The following is a 19,197-nucleotide window of genomic DNA, read 5'->3' as shown; positions in this document are numbered from 1 at the left end:
TTTCTTTAGGTTTCTTACTGATTTTAAAGCTAATTACCTGAAAATCAAGATTTCATACCTGAAGGTGAACAAATTATTCAGTTGTGAGGGGTTAAAATAAATTACTTCTCTCATTCCTACCATTTTAAATTGTAGTTCCAATTTCTAGAACCGATTCCTTAAGAAAAAAAAAAAAAATCTGTGAAAGCTACTTACAGGTATCCTGCACATTACTAGATGCTGCAGTATTTTTAAGAAGAAAGTATTTCCTCCTTACAATTCCATATGTATATAAAATTGTGTTTGTTCCTAATCTCTGAGAACATTTTTCAGTGCCTTCTGGCACACTAAGTTCTTTTTTATATGGACACTTGCTCAGTGGGGCACAGACAATGAAGTGCTGTCAGAGCTTATCATTTAAAAGGAAGACAAATGACCACATCTGATATCACGCATGGTTTCTTTGCGATATCTTACTATTCCCCTCTGTATAGCCTAATATGATCATGTATTACATTTTATTTTATATAATTTTTACAATCAGGCCTTGACAGTGATGACTCATTCTGTGGGCATGAAACCTGTATGTGTTTAATCAGAAACTATTTTATGTGGGTTCATCCCTGCACCTAGGATTTAAATGATACAGGACTGATACACATTTTGCTGAAATTACACTGGCGCAAGGAAAGACGAAATTGGGTACCTAACCATTTCCAAAGACATTTAGAGTATATCCTGAGACATACTCTTAGTCATGCAACAAACCAATTAATCCTTTGTGTATTTCTAATCAGTCGGAAGTGACTACAAGGACCAGATCTTGCTTTCAGTTACCTCAAAGCTTTTCCCCATGTTTATTGTATAGTGAAATCTCCTCAAGACATGTTCCGGCTTGTATTAGCAATCCTCTCTATTAGCTTATATATCTACCTGCAAAATCTAAAATATCTTCAGAAAAGATGAAAGTCTAATCCAGAAGGTAGGAAAGGTAGTCAAGGTAGGAAAGGTAGCTTTTGAAATAAAAAAATAAAAAAAAAATAAAATAAAATAGTAAGGACTGCACTTCTGTTATAACTATTACTTCTGTTGTAACTGTTACTAGGCCAATCAAAACAATTGCTATGAAAACTATGTTACTCCTACTTGAAATCTGAGCAGCCTCCGTCATTATCAGGTAATTAGCCATCATTAATGACTATCTTAGGCGTGCTACTAGTCCATAAATGGAAATAAGTTGATGCCAGACCCCCTAAACAGCACTACTTATATACTTCTGTGACCATCCTTCTCACAGAAGCAGGACAACTTATGATACGCAACACGCTTGTTCAAGCAGGATGGCAATGGGGTACCATTCCCATTTCAGAAATGGGAACAGAAGGAACAAAAACAGCAGCAAACAGTGCTTGAAAAGAAGTGGGATCAGGTTAATGAACTCAAGTGACACAAGTTATTTTGGCTGTTATTGTAATCACCTATTCCTTCTATTTTAACTAGAAAATATGAAATATTCACAGTCCACATTTCAGATAACCTATAGCTCCAAATGATTTCAACATCAAGAACAATGCTGTGCAATGTGGCACAGGAGTGCAGCTAACACACAGCATTGGCATGACTCAGATGTGCTGGCTTTTTTTCACGATACTGTCTGCAGATTTTTGCTGACTCTTGGTAGTTTCTAAAAATGCTGGTAAGCTTATGTTTTACAATCTGTGTGCATCCAAGAAGTAGAGATTGTGGGGATTAACTTCTTCTAACTCTCCAGATTTCAAGTTCCACACAGGAAAGATATGGTCATGCAAGTATCTGAGGCAAGGTGGGAATAAAGCAAAAAAAAAATAACATCCTTAATAAACAAGCCTTAACAACTTAACACTTTTCAACTACAGAGGGCTTTGGAGGCATTAGCTAACAAATTAATCTTGACAATAAACCCTTGCCTGACTAAATGGTAAGATGCCTCAGCCTCTTATTTTACTGATGAGAGAAATCAGCATGGAAGAAACTAAGGTCCAAAACGCAAGGCAGATAATGAGAGGCAGATAGTAATGGAAATAATGGAGAGAGGACTATAATAATAATATCCTCAGCCAGGATACATACAATTCAGGATGTACATCACAGAAAAAGTAAATTAAAAAGCCTATTACCTCCTCTATAACTTTATTTCTATTATATTTATATATATATAACAAATACATACAATATGCATATATACAATAGGCACCACTGAATTTAGTTATGACAAAGGGCTCAGCTCAAGTAATACTTGCTGCATTACAGAATACACAAACTGCTGCATGCATCCTAAAGGAGAATTTCCCACAGAAGATCATGGTGCAACAAAACTTTTTGCTCAATACACTCGATTTCCACCTTCTTTTGCCAGGCATTATTGTATGTATTCTCTTTAAGCTGTCTTTGAAAAAAATCTGATGAACTTGTTGCATCCATACGTAAAAAGCAATGAAACTACATATAAGGCTAACACCAAATATGAACATTCAATAACATCTGAAGGAGTATTCTAAGCAATTGTTGAAAAAAATATACTATGTATTATATTTTATTCTAATTCAATATATGAAAAGAAATAAACCATATTCTGCAAAAAGCAATATCTACATTGACATCTGCACAGGAAGTTAGTGCATACCTTGGCTAAACTCACAGAACACTGTACCAACATATCTCATAGGGCAGAGCACTCACCAACTTAAGAGCATTTTCTTTGAAGTTAAAGCTGCATTTAGGATCCAAACAACATATCAGCTAAATGGACTATTCAAATACACACTGGGGGAAATGATTACTGTGAGGGTACATTCAACCATTTACAAAATAAACCATTTTTCCACTAGTCCACAGCAGAATACCATAAATCAAAACCTGTGTTTTAATGGAATGTTGAACTTACTCCCCAACAATCCGAAAAGTTTAATGGGATATTGGATCTATATGTGCAAGAGTAAATTGTTACCCATAAGACCAGGTTAAAAATAGTAAAAGCCTTAACTGAGCTGATATAAATAGTTACGTGTTTCTGCAAACTGCCATATCATGGCTGTTAGAGAATTTTGAATAAGAAAGAAACATCCAAACAAGGTTGATACCTTGGAGCCTGCCACTTGTGCCATATTTGTAGATCTGGTTGTGCCTAAAAGCACAGTCAGACCTCTGAAATACTGTAATTCATACTTCTGGTCATCTTCACTTTATGACTCTACTCCTTCTTGCAATATCAAAAATATGATTCTTCCAGCTGAGAGTGCAAACTGTTTCACTTCACCATCTTCAGCAAAACATACCCTATGACTCACTTTTCTCCTATGGAAGAGGTGTCATTATCAAGAGTCAGTACAAGCCAGGTGTAGCTTTTTTTTTCCTCATTCCAAGAACGAAGAAAACTTCCCTTCACTAGTTTGTTTATGGCTGCCTTAGCGCAGAAAGAAAAATGTGTCATGATATCAAAAGTGACACTGAGATAAATGGCATGCCTTCATTTAGGCCTTAGTCCTGCAACCCTACCCAGAGAACTTTTATAACTTTATTTATATGCCTACTTGAAAGAAGATTTAGTCCATGCTTTGCAAAATAATTTAAAAATCCCAGCAGAGATAAGAGAGGGAGAGACTATATGGCTGGGGAACGTTTTTAAGCCTTTAGACCAGCCTAGTGGTGATCTGCACAAAGGCACAGGAGACAGAAACACCTGAGGTACAAAATTCTTTGGATGAACTGAGTTCTGCTTTTCTCCTTTAAATATAACAAAATTTATCATTTGATCACTACAAAAAAATAAATTCTGGACTCAGCAACACATTCATGTTATTATCTGCTTCACAATTCAATATGGAAGAGGGCTGAAAGAAAGATCCCTGATCAAATATATACCTCTATGCTAAAGAAAATGATTGCTATGCAAGATTATTACCTCGGATGATCTATAAGACATATCATTAAAAAAAAAAAAAGTTTTTGCTGAATGCCTGGTTCCATATTCATGGCTCTACAGAAACAGAGGAAATTTCAAAAAATGCTTAAATCACTATGTAGAATATCTGTTACAAAGTCAGACTATAGCTCTTTGTCAGACAAACACTCAAATGAGGATTGAGAATGTAATTTAAAAAGAGGCTGAAAAATCCAATAAAACATTTTTTTTAATAGTCAGCAATATTATAACTCCACATTCATATTCTATGGGTATTTCAGGCCTGCCTCAGATAAAAAAAAAAAAAAAAGTCTGATTTTGAATTACTGTAATTAACTGCAAAAGCTTGCTGATTTGTTGATGCAAAATAATGTCAATCTCTTTCATAAACTTGTTAGAATCTTTGTAAATAAATAGCAGAAATTATACAAGGAGGAAAGATTCAGCTTCCTGTCTTTGTCATCTATTTACTGTTGGTACACAGAGAAAGGTATCGTGGGGAGGGACAGATGAGAACGAAGGCAGTCTTTTCCCTAACACCCCTGGTGTAACATAACCCAACAGTGAGCCGCCCTCTTCTCACAGGGTGCTGGTGAAAGCGCAAGCGTATTTTACATTCCAGGCTGAAAACTTACTAAGGCTGGGAGGAACGAGGGTCTGAACAGTTGAGTTTGCTGAAAAGAAGAGTAGGTCAATAAATAGTTTGGGAAGCACTGGAGGTGGATGAGACAAATCCCTCCTGAGCTGCACGGCTGCAGGCATGCATCGTTAATTTTTAGCTATTAAAAAGTGCTGAGGCATATTCTGATAATCTTCATTCTTACAATGATTTTTGTCTAAGACTATCAATGTCACTTTTTAATTTTAGCAGGATAGCCTGGCCCTAAATGAGAATATCCAGCACATAAGCAACACTGAGCAATAAACTGAGCTGAGTGGTACTCTTTTCACTACCAGTGTTGCATATTTACACCTTACGTGTGAGCCATTCCTGAATCACTACTTGTTGTATTATGCCGTACTGCTTGGTATAAAAGTCATATCCTTCAAACAATATTGGCTTCAGTTCTCTTTTATTACTGTAAATCCAGAGTGAAAGAAGAATCATGCCACTATATAATGGCAATGACCAGTTTGCTATAGCAAGCAATGGCATGACTGCTGCGAAATGCAGCTCTTGGTCTGGTCCTAAAAACACAGCATTAATCAATATACTTTGAGAAAAGTGAACAGGATCAGGCTATTTAATAGATGCAACAAGAAAAATAAATCAGAGCTGCAACCTCAAATGTGAATCATTTCAGTATTCATTAATACCTATCTTTCAACAGCTGGAGATGGAAGGGAAAATCTCATGCAGGAGCAGGGTAAGAGTGACAACAGCAAAGCTTAGGGGTTGGGAGAGAAATACAGTTACTATTTTGTAGTTGATTTAAAAAAAAAAAAAAAGTCCTGTGCATTTTCAAGATGCTAGATATGTTCTACCTGAATGCTGAGAACACTGAGTTTTCTTTCTTTCTAACAAGAAGCCTGATTCAGCATTTACAAAAGTATGACATCCACCTTCACCAAATTATAGTTATGGTCCAACAATTTTATTCCAGTGTTATGTTCTGGTAAATCTTTCCTTCTGCTAAGGCACATGTTTTAACAAAGCACTAGAAAACAACATTTTCTGTAGTCCATAATACTAACATTTGCCACTACCATCTTTATAAACACTCTAGGCACAACATGTATCCCAAGCATACAGGGATCAAAAGCTCTTGTATTGCTGCGAAAAAGGTACAAAACAGTCTGGGGCCCAATTCTGCTTCTACTACGTTCAACAACAAAGAGAATGAGCCGTTTTTCTCTTAAACTACTAAAATGCTCCTAAACTGCAACCCCTATCTAACAGAGGTTTAAGTCAAACATCGGTTTGGAAGATAATACTACCTTGGGTAAAGGATTCTCAAAGAAGGGAAGAATAAAGAATAAAAGCATAAGCATGTCAGATCACAGTTATCAGTGGACAACCACAGACTATTTTGTTTCTTTGTTACAAAAGATTAAAGTAATAATAACTTGACCATGCTTCCATCAATTTAAAATGCTCTGCTAGATAAATATTTTTTAAGATCTGTACAACAGGCCTTCTATTTAACAATGAATACATTTCAGACTAATGTGCTGCCAAGCTCCAGCTCTCTTTCTAGCAGCTGAATTCTTGGATAAAATCATTTTGCAGGGTATGAGCAATACAGTTCTGAAAATAGCATCACTGCAAAATGAAAGATGGCAAGAACCTCTACAATGCTGATTTATTTCAATGAAATTTCATCTCTTATGATCAGTGTCTATTTTGATGTTTTCAGCTGAATTTTCATACCTAATAAAATGCAAATGTATAGAATATGCCTGTTTTAAGGCCCCAGCATAAATGTCTAGGAGGAAAACAGAAAGAATCTAGCATACAAACAAACAAACAAACAAAAAGAATAATAAAAAAATACCCATTCACAATTTACATCATAAAATATGTGAAACAGAAAAAATGCTTTGTGGATCCAAATAATTTGCATTTATCACCACCACATGTGCAGACACTCACAAAAATAAAACAACACCAATCAACAAGCTGTTCTGCACTGATCTTTAAGTATGCTTCTACTAGAAGAACGGACTGGAGTGATACTGTTAAAAATATCTGTGGTTTTATGCATCTTGTGTAATGCTCAGCATTCAGACGTGCTGCTGAGAAAATACTAAGAGGTGATACTGCACTTCCCTGGCTCTAAGTAGATACATCTTTTGGCTTTCTTTCCAATTCACTGATATGAAGATATACTTCAGAGGATTTTTTTTTTCTAATAATTAAGATTTTTAAATAGACTGGAAAATACAGTTTTCAAATACAAGGGAGCCTGATATTGTACAATCTATTAATGCAACTGCCTTTCCTAATTAACATCACCAGTAAATTTTCACAGGTTTTATGCTAAAAAATGAGATTGTATGTATGTAAGAGGTGTCAAAATCCCTAAGTATTGCAGGAGAAACAGATGAAAAGAACACTGATTCAGTCACTGATTTTATATAGAAAGAGATGCTACGTACCAAGCCCAGCAACATTCTCACCAAGACCGACACTTGTTAGGTCCATGTGCACAAACCAAAAATATGAACGTCCCAGTTGTGCAAGCTCTAATTCATGTGAGTCATACAGACTTCCCCGAGTTGTCCTAATGACACCGAAACAGTAAGGATGATTCATGCAAATAAGAAAAGGGAATACACAACTTCTTTTCTAAAATTGTCTCTGGTTTTCATGCCTGCATACGTACATATATGTATGTTTGTATGTATATTATTTCATCCTCTGCATATTATTTTTATCCTTAGATGTTTGACACCAATTAATCTAAGTAGCTGTTCTGTCTTGAATATAATGTATAATTTATTCTCTACTCAAATATCCAAACATATGGAAAAAGATGAGTGAGAGGGAAGAAGTGTAGAAGATACAGGAAAGAGAAAAAAATGAGTAGGGGATGAAAATCAGAGAAGATAAAATAAAAAGAGACATTAAGAATGATATAATTGCAAAAATACTACTATTTATATTGAAAGGTTTCAGCCCTGGGTTTGTCAAAATCAAAATACCTGGATTTAATTTTATTTATTTATTTATTTTATCAGAATAGCCAGACTTATCTGGAAGCAGTAGGTACATCTCTATATCATAAGTTGCTCTTTATCATTAGAAAGATCAACACTGGTAAGACATACTATGTCAAAAGTCTACTTAAGAATTACAACATTTTTAAACCATTTTTTAAACTCATGACTATCTGTTTTCATGCAGGAGAGAACAATAATAAAGAGAGCCCTATGCTACCTTTACCAGGCAATGTACAAAACTACATTTACATATTTCCTTAAATCTGCATAAATATGGATGATAAAGAAATAGATAAGGTTAGAAAAGAAGAAAGAAGTGCATTGTGTACGGTGTTAGCATTAGCATGGCTATATGGACAGGAGAACCGTATACAACAGTATTTCATATAAGTTCAAAATATCTGCAGTACTGCACGTATAATTAAAGTATTTGGACTTTCTACCTTAAAAGTAAGAGCTTGATATTCTCTGCTAAGATATAATATATCCCTAATACATAATACAATGAAAATCTTACTTTTTAATAAAACCTCTTATATATATTGATCAGTAGATAAGCCTTACATCTAAAGATCAAGACATAATTGCCACTATACCTAAAATGTTAATTAAGGGAAGTCGCCAATATTTGCAGTGAAGTATTCAAACACAGGAAGCAACAAATGTGCTTATGCCACCTGCTCAGATTTTCAGTGAGAATTAAGGCTCCCATTTCATACAGCACACACCTTCACTCAAAATTCTGTGTACATTGCTGGGTAAATATATCAAAGCCTTTTTGCCGTGTCAGTGAAGTAAGATGAATCAAATGCCTGAGATTCTATCAAACTGGCACTGCTTAAACCTTCAGCATTTTTTGCTAAAAATATGTCATACTTGTGCACTGCTGTATTGGTGATAAACACTTACGAATGTTTCAGTAAAAGCACATGTTAAAAATATTTACTGATGCAGAAGGAACAGATGACTGAAGGAAAAGTGATTGTACGGTAATGAGTTGCTGATGAGATCACAAACTATACAGCCTTGAATATGCACATTTTTCATACAACAGCTGGGCAAAGCTGTTTCCTCAGAGCAACTTTTCAATAAAAAGAAAAATAGACTGAAAATAATGGGAAAAGGCAGGTCACTCAGAACACAGTGTCAGCTAATCTTCAGTTCTTCAATTATTAATATATTTTCTTTCCTTCATTCTCTTCTGTTTTTTTTTTTTTCTCCTATTTTCAATATTCTTAGAATATAAAATATTTCAAATTAAGAGCATTCCTATTTCTGCCACATCTCTTTGTTCTTCTCCATTTGTAATCTGTAGCAGGAAACAAAACACCACTAACTGAGAAGTCTTAAAAGAGATTCCAAAAATTTTCTCTTTCACCTGTTACATCATTACATTTTGCAAAGCAGCTCTCCCTCCATCGACCTGTTGTGCTGTCTCCTAAACAAGCCAAGCCCTATTTGCACGTGGATTTAATTTCAAAGGAGAAACGTTACAATGAGGGATGGACAAGCACTGCAGATCATTTCTGCAACATTTCAATGGAATAATAATGAGAAAAAAAGAAAGTTAACAGTAAGTAGATTGTGAAGGACATGGAAATGCTATTGTCCATATTCTGAGTTACTTATTCATAGGTATAGCTTATAATTAAAGTTCCATTATATAGTATGTTTCCCTGTTAACAATTTCTGTTATCATGAGTGGCAGTAAAGGTAAATTCTAAGGGAAGTGGCAAACATGGACAGAAGTGAAAATAATTTTAAAGAAATATCACGTAACGTTATACTAAAAAGTGATCTAGACTTCTATTCGAAATTATACCACCTTTTAATACAGTCTTCTTTTTACTTCCCTAGGTTCCATATTTCTCTCTCTTAAAATTAAGTAAATCTAAGTAGAAGATAAAGTGTGATTAGTTGTGTTTGATATAGTTCATCAGTTCAAAAAGAAACAGTTAAACACAGGAGCTAAAGCACAAGGAAAGCACTGATTTAAAAAGCCCAAGCTTTGTATTTTGTCACTCTTGCTTTTACATGGTACGCCTTTAAAACTGCAACACAAGAATTTTTTTTAAAGATAATTTTCCTTTCAATGAGAGGCAATATGCATTCAACTTAGAAGATATTAAGTGGTTATTTTACACTTATCTTTGTATTCCTTTTTTTTTTCATTTAACAGTGTGAGGAGCATCTCTTTGAGTCTTTCATAATGGAACCGATACTCAGAACTGAATCCAATTATAACAACCTACCAGCAGTACTAATTGGTGAAAATGCATTGCTGGTAATTGCTGTAAACTCATCCTTCTGCACAGAATGAACGAGGGCAATAAATTCCACCCAGTGTTAAACAATAGGGAAGAGTATCATCAGCACTATTTTTCTTAGGTAAAATGCATTAAAGTGAGTCATCCACTTAAAAGTTACCTACTGATAGCTTTAACCCAGATTCAGGGACTAAGTGCTTAAAAATGAATAAATAAATAAGGGGAGAAAGAAAGGGGGAAAGGAAGAAAACACGGTAATTAGTCCATAGTGTTTGTATATATTTATATATTCAGTCTGTACCGAATCTCAAATATGATGCATTGGATTAATTTTTGCCCTTTCTTTTACTGCTCGCCCTCCTTGCGTGATCCTTGCACTGCTCTGGGCAACTGTTTCACGCTGGTGTGTATGCGGTGGCTTAAAGATTTCTATCTCACAGCCATGCGGAAACAAAGCCGCCTGCCCCGAGTACCCACCGGCTCTCTCCAAGGTGATTTTTAGCAAGCAACCCCTTGTAAGGCCGACGCTCGAGGACGCGTAGGAAAACACTTCTTTACTTGCTTTCAGCTCGCTAAAAAAGCTCGCCTTTTGCACATGCGTGCGCACACACGAAAGCACCCGAACAAACACATAGATAAAACAAACCCCGGAGCTGTCAAAATAGTCGCGGTGCGCCCTGGCACCCATCCCGCTGGGAGCGAGCTTCGCCTGCGCCCACACCTCGGGCACCGCCGTCCTGACTCAGGACGGCACGAAAACCCCTCCCTGCCTCTAAAGTGAATGAAATCGCTCAAGTGATGGCTATTATTATTTTTTTTTCCGATATTCCTGCCAGAAATAAGCCCTTTCGGGAGGAGAGGGGCGAGCTGCCCGGGAGTGGAAACTTTCCTGCGGGCGCAGCTCGCCGCCGGGGCCATGCGCACCGGGAGGGGGGCTCGGGGGATCCGCTCTCGCCGGGGCACCGTCCCCTCCTTTCGGCCCCTCTTGCCCATGCCACGGCAGCCGAAACCTCCCCGTTTCACCCCTCCGCCGCTCCCCAGCCACACTTACTTTTATTGCCCGGGGAGCGCCTTTTGTGCTCTCGCCCCAGCCGCGCTCTCCCCCGGCTCCCGGGGAGCCCCAGCCGCTGCCCCTCGCCCCTCTCGCCCCTCTCGCCCACCCGTCGGGGACTTACGTGGTGGGCGAAGGGAAGGGTCCCTCCGAGGAGTGGTTCATCACCAGGGACTGGAAAAGTGTCAGGCTAAAGACCAGCAGCCAGCCAGCAGCCATCTTCCTGATCGAAGATCGATCCCCCCCACACACACTCCCCAACCTCCTCCTCCTCCTTTTCCCCAAGTCGGCGAGACGGTAATAATAATAAATTCAATTATTGTGCGTGCGGCGTGGGGGGGCTGTTGTTTTTTAAAGCCTCCTCCGCTCCCCCCCCCCCCCTTCCCCCCCCCCGCCCCCTGGCAGGAGGCGCAGAAGAAGCGGGTGGGAAAGGAGGAGGAGAAACGATGGAGAGCTGTGGGTGGAGAGGGGGAAGAGGAGAAATAGAGGAGCGAGAGAGGGAGATACTCTACTCTCCGCTACTCCAGCAGCAGCTCCAGCTTCCTCTGATCCGCCGCCATCAGGGCTACTTTTGTAACGGAGCCCCGCTCGCTCCCTGCGTGCGCGCCTGTGCCCGGCCCTGATTTATCCCCGATCGCAGAGCAGCAGCAGCAGAAGGAGGAGGAGGAGAGGAGGGGGAAGGCGGGGTGGGGGCTCCCGGAGAAGGGAGAGGAGGAAAAACGGGGAAAGAGTTGGCGGCGGGCGGCTTCCTCCCGGCTCCTGCCTTCGCTGCCTGCCGCGGGGGAGCGGGGGCGGGCGGCGGGCCTTGGGGGGCCGCGCTCCTTGCAAGGCAGCCGAGGAACTCCGGGCCGGGCCGGGGCTGCGTGCCGCACCTCCCCCAGGCTATTTTTAAAACCGCTTCGTGCCTTATTTTAATCCCCTCTCCCCTCCTCCGGCTAGAGCATTGGCCGCGCGCAGCCCCGCAGCACGCCCAGCCGGGGTGTGCTCGTCTATATGGGGATGTATATATGTGTCTGTACGTATATAAGAGCCGCTTTTTTCCCCGTATGGCAGTGGGAGCGCTCCGAGGAGCCTCCGGGGGGTCCTGGCCCCGGCGCGTCCCCGCAGCACCCCCGGGAGCGGGTCCCCCCCCGGCGCACCTCTCACCGAGCAGTTTTATCTCCAGAGCCCTCTGACAGTTTTCATAGCACCGGTTTCCTCTGCCCTCCTTTATTTCACCCGTGCTTGGGTACACCAGTCTCTGTGGCAACTCTACACACTCCGTGTAAATGGAGAAACCCGGGGAAATATTTCTTTTAGTAAAGCAATTGAAAGTTCAGTGACCGTTTTGATTTTTGTTACAGTCTTCTTTCTTTTTGCACTTTTGGTAATTAGTTCAACAGGTGGAAATGAAAGAGCAGACCCGGTATTCGTGTTGTTTTCACATCCATTGTATCTCAGGGTAGCAAAATCTCGAATGTTTTAATTCACAACAATCTCTATAAAACAGAAAAGTGCTTATCTTTAGTTTAAAAGTGGCAGAAGTACTAAAGCTGCCATCCACGAATGGAGAATTGAGTGTTCGCAGTGCCCAGGCTCCAGGCCAGCACGATATTTCAGTTGCAATCTGTAAACCATACAGTCACTCATCTACTTTGTTTCTGGATTGGAGCTGGCACTTTAGAGCTGGTGGGAAGAGCTCCCAGTTGTCTTCACCTATCCACCTACCTGTAGGTACGTAGGATTTAGGGTTTGGATGCAAGTCCAAAATAGCAATTTCTAAAACAGTACTGCCACCTACAAACTCAAAACAGCCTGAAGGATATCTATAGTCCAGCTTTATATGTCTTTACACGCCTTACAGCTTTGCACTATACATGGCAACGCTTCAGACACAGACACAGCTGCCCAGCTGAGCACCTCTGCTTTCCAGCGGGGTGTAGAAGCACTGATAGCCTCTGTTCCCAAGTGCAGCGGGCACCTGCAGAGCCACGGGCATGTGGTGGTTTATGTGGCACAGAGGTAGGTACCACTTCACATAGGATGTATTGAGAGGAGATCCAGGGTGGGGGAAAGTCTTTGGCGAGTGGAGTAAATGACTGGAGAAATGCACAGGGGAAAGAGGCTTGAAATGTGGAGTAGTTCAGGTTATACAAGACAATGGCAAATTTACTTCTATGAGTGTAATTTGAGTCATCTCCTCACTCTTGGGGCCCCACATTGCTTAAGGCTAGCATTAGCTAGTATATAAAAGACATCAATTCAGTTCTGGATATGAATATTGCCCAGAAAACATGGTTTCTGCTCCTTGCTAGGATTCTCAAGGTCAGCATGAGTTAATGCCTGAACTTTGTTGGGACCCCAACTTAGACACTATTCTCTTAGTTAGGCCCCCAAACACCTACAGTCTACTCAGTGACGAATTAACACTCCAGCCTCAGCCGATCAGAAGAAGGGGTGGAAATGCCCCAAATGGCCCCTTCCCTAACTGAAGGATACAGCATTCACCCACATCATCTGTGCTCGACAAGAAAGTGCTCATGTTCAATTTGCAGCTGAGCTTCCCCCATCAGCCCATACACTGCTCACCAAGCCATGGTCACTGAGCTGGGAAAGAGGTACTCTGTAGTCCGTCCGCTTAAGTGGGCGTGCAGAAAAGGGTGCACACTTGGTCAGGGCTGAGAGGGTGCAAATGGCTGTGCAAGACCACATAGGAAAGCCACTCTCACTCAGACATACTGTTTCAACATAAAATACAGGAGACAAATATCAAAGAACGATAACATAATAAACATAAATGCATAGGGTTACACAGGAATATTTTTTTTCATCACTGGTATAATTTTGTATAAGCCCACTTGTGTTGCTGCATCCATCACTTGCAGAGCTACTTAAAGCAATAATTATTGCAACTCACTCACAATTCTAACAATAACACGTGGCTAGCAATGCAACAGTGCAATGCATGGGTGGGTTGGCACCCCAAGTAGCACAGTAAGGTCTGCATTGTGTCTGTTTCAGCAGTACTAATACATTGTAATGATAGATCAAATGTGGAAAAGATGCAGTGCTAGGGAAAATAGAGCTATTTTTAATATATCAGTATTTGAGGCATCAAATCTACTGTGCTATTTGCGACTGTATAACAAGACTCCCTGCAAGGTGCTAACCCTGCAATGAACTCCACTTAGGTGCAAGTGAATGCCTCAGGGGAGCTCACTGAAACTCAGGGATGAAGAAGAAGAGAAAGGGTGTCTATGTGCAGTTGCAACATGGAGGAGAAATATCCAGACCAACTCCAAATGAGTTAGCTGAGGTATGAGGAGCAGCCAGAGCTGGAACATGTAGCTGAGCAAGGGCTACCTCTGTGGCATTCATGGGAAGACAGATCTGTGATACACAACTCAAGTTCAGCCTGCAAGCTTTACAGGATTTACAAGCAAGCTTGGACTGGAGCCCAGTTTTGAGAAAAGCTGGAGTCAAATGACAGTTTTCCTTCAAAATTAAGTGAGGCTTGAAGCTGGCTTTTGAATTTTTGCCTTTATTTGAGTCTGAAAATCAGGCAGCCAATGCTGAAGTACAAGAAAAAAGAAGTGCTCCAAGAGTAATATATTATTTACTATTTTCTCACCCTTTTGTTCCACATTATAATTAAAATGCTTAAAATGCATTTATCTGCCAGGTATTTAATAAAGATGCAGAATGTTTAGAAATGTTGACTTCATCCTAAAAACGCGTGGATATAAGTGCATGGATTGTGCTCAAATCAATTCCCTCAAGCTTTGACAGGAAGGTGTGATTGACTTATTACATAATACTAGCAGAATTAAGGTTCTTAGTATTTCTTCATACTTCCATAATCCAGGGGAAAAAAAATAATAATAATTTCATCATGAAACTTCTAAAAGCCTTTAAAATATCCTAAGTGATCAATTTCTTAAAATTTGATGATTAGACTATTTCCATATGCTGACACGTTTCAAGCAATATTTAAACATGTGGTTTCTACTTCACAATAATGTTGCACTGCAATTATTCTCAGAATTCATCTGTGTTGAGGTTCCTAAAGATCTATTATGGCTGACAAGTCTTTTTTTTTTTTTTTAAGAACTTAAATATGGACTTGAATGAAAAACCACAAAATTAAATCTTTCTTCGTTCTTACTTCATCTCATTTTAAATTTATTACCTGTCATATCTGACCGAGACCTTTCTTTGAAGGCACATAGGGATGACCGGGATTAATATAATGACAGGGATCTTAGAAAAAGGTTGCTTTGCACCTACTGAAATTACTGGGAATCTTTGAATTGACCTTGGTTGTCCATATGTCAGAAATAAAAATTCCTATTGCAAAAATACAAAATTCATTTTGCGTCAGTCTTCTTTTCAGTTCAGTATAACAGTAACAAAAATTAAATTATGATTAAGATTTTGTCTTTAATTTCAGTTTCTGGATCTATTGTTTACATTTTCATAAATGATTTACACTGTCATAAATCCAGCATAAGACAAAAGAAGCAGGCCTTCTGTCTGTTAACAATTTTTTTAAGAAACAGATTTTATGTTAGAACCAGATTCAGCATTTTACTAATCAGTGTTGTAATGAAACTTTGGGAAAAAGGTGGTGTTTAACTTAACATATATAGTGGTTATAGCACTTTTGTGAATAGATAGCACACAATGACCAAGTGTCCTTTATTTATTTATTTATTTATTTATTTATTTGTTTTAATTTCTTATTTAGATCAACCAATCAGTAGTGGCTGTTATTCTCCATGAGCAGTGTTGTAAATGCACTTCACAACTGTGGTTGGGACAGGTACTTTGCTAGATGGGACCCTAGGTCTCACTCAGTTCATCCAAGATGTGCTTCCTAAAATACTTTAAAAATGTTGAGAGGGTCTTAATCAATGCCACAGAAATGCCAGAATACCATTTTATTCCTGGCAAGTCTTTATGTGTGCATGTTATACAGGGCAGGAAGGGGCAATCTTGCTGAATAATTCTTATTGTTTGGTTGTGCAGGGCTGAGAAGACAGTGCAGGCTGCCTGATCATAAATTGTAATTTCAGGAAAGAAACCTCCTATGTAAATCTGCACCAGATGGAAAGGCAGGATCATTGCAAGTGAGCAGAATTGTTTTCTATACTTGAATTGGATAGCATTTTGTATTAGAAAAACTTTGTGAGCTACATCAAGTTGCAAGGTAGTCAATACTGTTTTGTTCTCAATGTTATTTTGTTCTCACCCTTGATTTTAATCATGCTTAAGTAAGTTTGTTGAATTTAGTAGTAAAACTTTCCCTATCTTGTTATTGTTGTGAGATTATTTTCAGATCTGCAGAATATGTTCATCCTCATTCTAGTCACAAGAGCAGGATCACATGCATTTTCACATTGTGAAATTTTTTTTTTTTGTGTGTGTTTTCTTTGTTTTTGTTTGTTATGTTTTTTTGTTTGTTTTTGTTTTATTTATTTATTTACTTGACATTGCTGTTAAAATAGCAACAAGGGATAGTTTGGGATAGCTTAGTATTGAAACTTGTAGCCCACCATCAGAAATATTCTCTTTCTGAATACTGAAGAAAACTATCTTAAAGCAATGTGCCAGGCATGTAAAACATCATCCGTTTAAGGAGGAAGCATAACATAAAATTCATTCAATTGTCATTGATCCTAGTACATCTACACGAGGAACTGCAGTACTATGTGGAGATAGCAGTTTGATTTTGACCTGTTCATCCTGATGTTATAATGCCTTCGAGTCTGGAAGGAAAAATGAATTTTTTGTTCAAGCATCACTGTACGGTATTTCACTGTGTAATGTAGAAATGCTCGTTGTAAATCTCATACTGATGTTGTGACACTATTCACAGAAAACCAGTCTTGTTGGAGGAAACCCTCAATTATAAATGTTAAAGCATGGTATGTTCTGAGCTTGTAAAGAAATATAACTTCTAAGAACAGTCTTATACAAGTAACATATATGCCTTGTATAAGGAAGTGATTGAGTGACACAATATTTTTGTACAACCTTGTCTATCTTCCTCCCTGCCCCTCATTTATTTTAACTTAGTTTATTCTGTTCTTTCCATTGTCTTTAGGCTGATACTTTTTTTTTTTAGTTATTTGTTTGTTTGTTTGCTCATTTGTTTGTTTAATATATATATATATATGCATTTATTCTTTCACCTCCAAAAGCAGACCAGTCTCTCCCAAATTTACTCACAACCAAGTTTTCGCCCTGTGAGTGTCATCTTTATTCCAGCAGGTTTTCTACATGTAAGAATGCTACTGTCCTGAAATCTGGGATCTTGCAACTTCATAGGAATAAAAAAGGGTACATTGTCCCTTTGGAGTGAGGGTAGGACAGCTGTCCCCTGAGGTGGCAATCAGAATAATCATACCAAGCCACTTTCAGCCAAATGCTGTGAATCCACCTCAGTGTCTCATAGCTGGTTAACCTCTGTAACCTAATTAACCAGGTGGTTATGAAAGCTCCATTCTGAAGTTATTGCTGAGATTATAACTAGCAATATTCCTGCAAAAGAAAACTGTTCATCATGTCCTGCAGAACACTTAGACTGGCTTTCCTAGCAAATGTCCTTGTACTGTATACTCGTCTTTCATTTGTAACTAATCTGTTTAATGTAATAGCAGAAATAGGGATACACTGTCATTTCATAAATGTTAAATCATGAGCTTTCATTTTAAATGTTTTTCTAAATTGCAAGTAATTGTATTAAACACAACCTTGCTGTACATTTGTACATGGCTATTTTCTACCAATTGCAAATACTTAACCGAACACTACTATTGGTTTTTACAATTGCGTGCTTCTACAAGATGCTGAGTTAAGGAGAAAATTCAAGCCGATGTAACACAATATTATGGAAGATTTAAGTCCTAGGCAAAAATTCTTATAAGGAGCCTGTGACAGAGAAAACAATTGAAATCAATCTCCAGAAATCTGGGAGAACACCTGGAACCCATTCATTTCATTTATTTATTTATTTGTTTGTTTGTTTGTTTGTTTGTTTTTATAGTAATTTCTCCACAGCTCTGACAACCAGGTGGACCAAACTTGCCCTCAGTGATGTGCTCTCATGCAGTCCAGGAACAGATGCAGCTTTTGGAAGTCAAAAATGAGAGCCAAGTCTTAGTAGGAAAGTTGTATCTGATTCCCTGCTTTTCGCATCATAGTTTTCACTGTTCATATTCTGCACTTGGTTACAGAATGGACCTCCTACAAGGAAGAAAAGTTTCTTTTGTCTTATCCAATAATTAACAACAGTAAATACTGTGCTTTTAGTTAAATAACTCTTAAGTGATTTGTGCTCAAAGCTGAGAATGACAGCCTGAGAGCACATGAGCATGGGTATCTTTGGACAAGAAATTGTGTACGAACAAAGAACAGCATTTCTCAGACAATTGCCTCCAAGAACCTTTTACAGAGTGATGCTCACATTCAGTGTGGACCAACCTTTTGATGTTTTTGAGTTTAACAGCTAGTCAAAACTAGGGGTCTCAGCTCCATTTGTAGTCGACAAGCACATTGACAAGCACCTCCAGTGAATGATACATCCCATCTTAAAACAGGTGGTTTGAGATGGTATCAGTCTCCTGCTTGATCCAGTTTATAAAATATTAACGATACAAAAATAATTCAGAAGCCATATGAGGCAGGGAAGAAATGGAAAAAAAAAAGTGGGAATGGAAGATAATAGTGAAAAAGTAAGAGTTAAAAACAGGAAAGTATAAATTGTGAAGGAAAGGTATGTATGTGGAAATAAAGACAAAACAGTAAATTCATATATTTTAAAAGGAAGACAAAAAAAAAGGAAAGAGTGAAGTGGGGAGAAGTAGAGTGAAACAAGGAAACAGAAGAAAATGAGAAGGGAAAAAACAATAGGAAGATGAGATATTAAAAGGAAGGAAAATAGTGATTAAGTGGAAGAGATACAGGTAAGTGAGAAGGATAATAAAGAAGTGGAAGGGGAATGCTGATAGAGGTTTGGACTACCCATACTGTTGTGCAAATTTCTCTTCATTTTAATAAAAAAAAAATTACAAATTAGAAGTCTTAAAAGGGTTAAAAACACACACACACACACACACACAAACACATATATTCAGCAAGTCTTTGAGTATGTCAGGAGAGACTGCCATGACTTTGCCATGACTATGCTGTGATTGATGAGAGGCCAGGTGGCCCTGTTATCTGGGAGTGGGCACAATCTAATATGCTTTGTCACTAAATAGAGACTAGAAGCTCAGATAACGGGGCCCATGTTGCTTTGGGTTTCGGAGCACAAG

The 19,197-nt window shown here is 38.6% G+C and overlaps 1 protein-coding gene across 13 annotated transcripts in view; it reads right to left on the bottom strand.

The window, feature by feature from the left end:
* The window catches only part of CACNA2D1 (calcium voltage-gated channel auxiliary subunit alpha2delta 1), a 407,082-nt gene extending 394,952 nt beyond the window's left edge, over window positions 1-12,130 (bottom strand). For 3 of the 13 annotated variants that reach the window (XR_013952784.1, XM_080597556.1, XM_080597564.1), the window contains exon 1: window positions 11,025-12,122. Coding sequence is in view for 11 of the 13 variants with exons in the window: in XM_080597556.1 (XP_080453682.1) it covers window positions 11,025-11,119 (95 nt within the window). In the remaining 2 variants the exon portion in view is untranslated. Of the gene's footprint in view, window positions 1-10,326; window positions 11,000-11,024 lie in introns of those variants that run through there. The other 10 variants (XM_080597555.1, XM_080597563.1, XM_080597557.1 and 7 more) reach the window with 8 other exon arrangements.
* Window positions 12,131-19,197: the final 7,067 nt, after the last annotated feature.

The sequence above is a fragment of the Anser brachyrhynchus genome, assembly GCF_964034855.1.
Source record: "Anser brachyrhynchus genome assembly, chromosome: 1".
Taxonomy (NCBI): domain Eukaryota; kingdom Metazoa; phylum Chordata; class Aves; order Anseriformes; family Anatidae; genus Anser; species Anser brachyrhynchus.
This window is presented reverse-complemented; position numbering and strand designations above follow the sequence as displayed.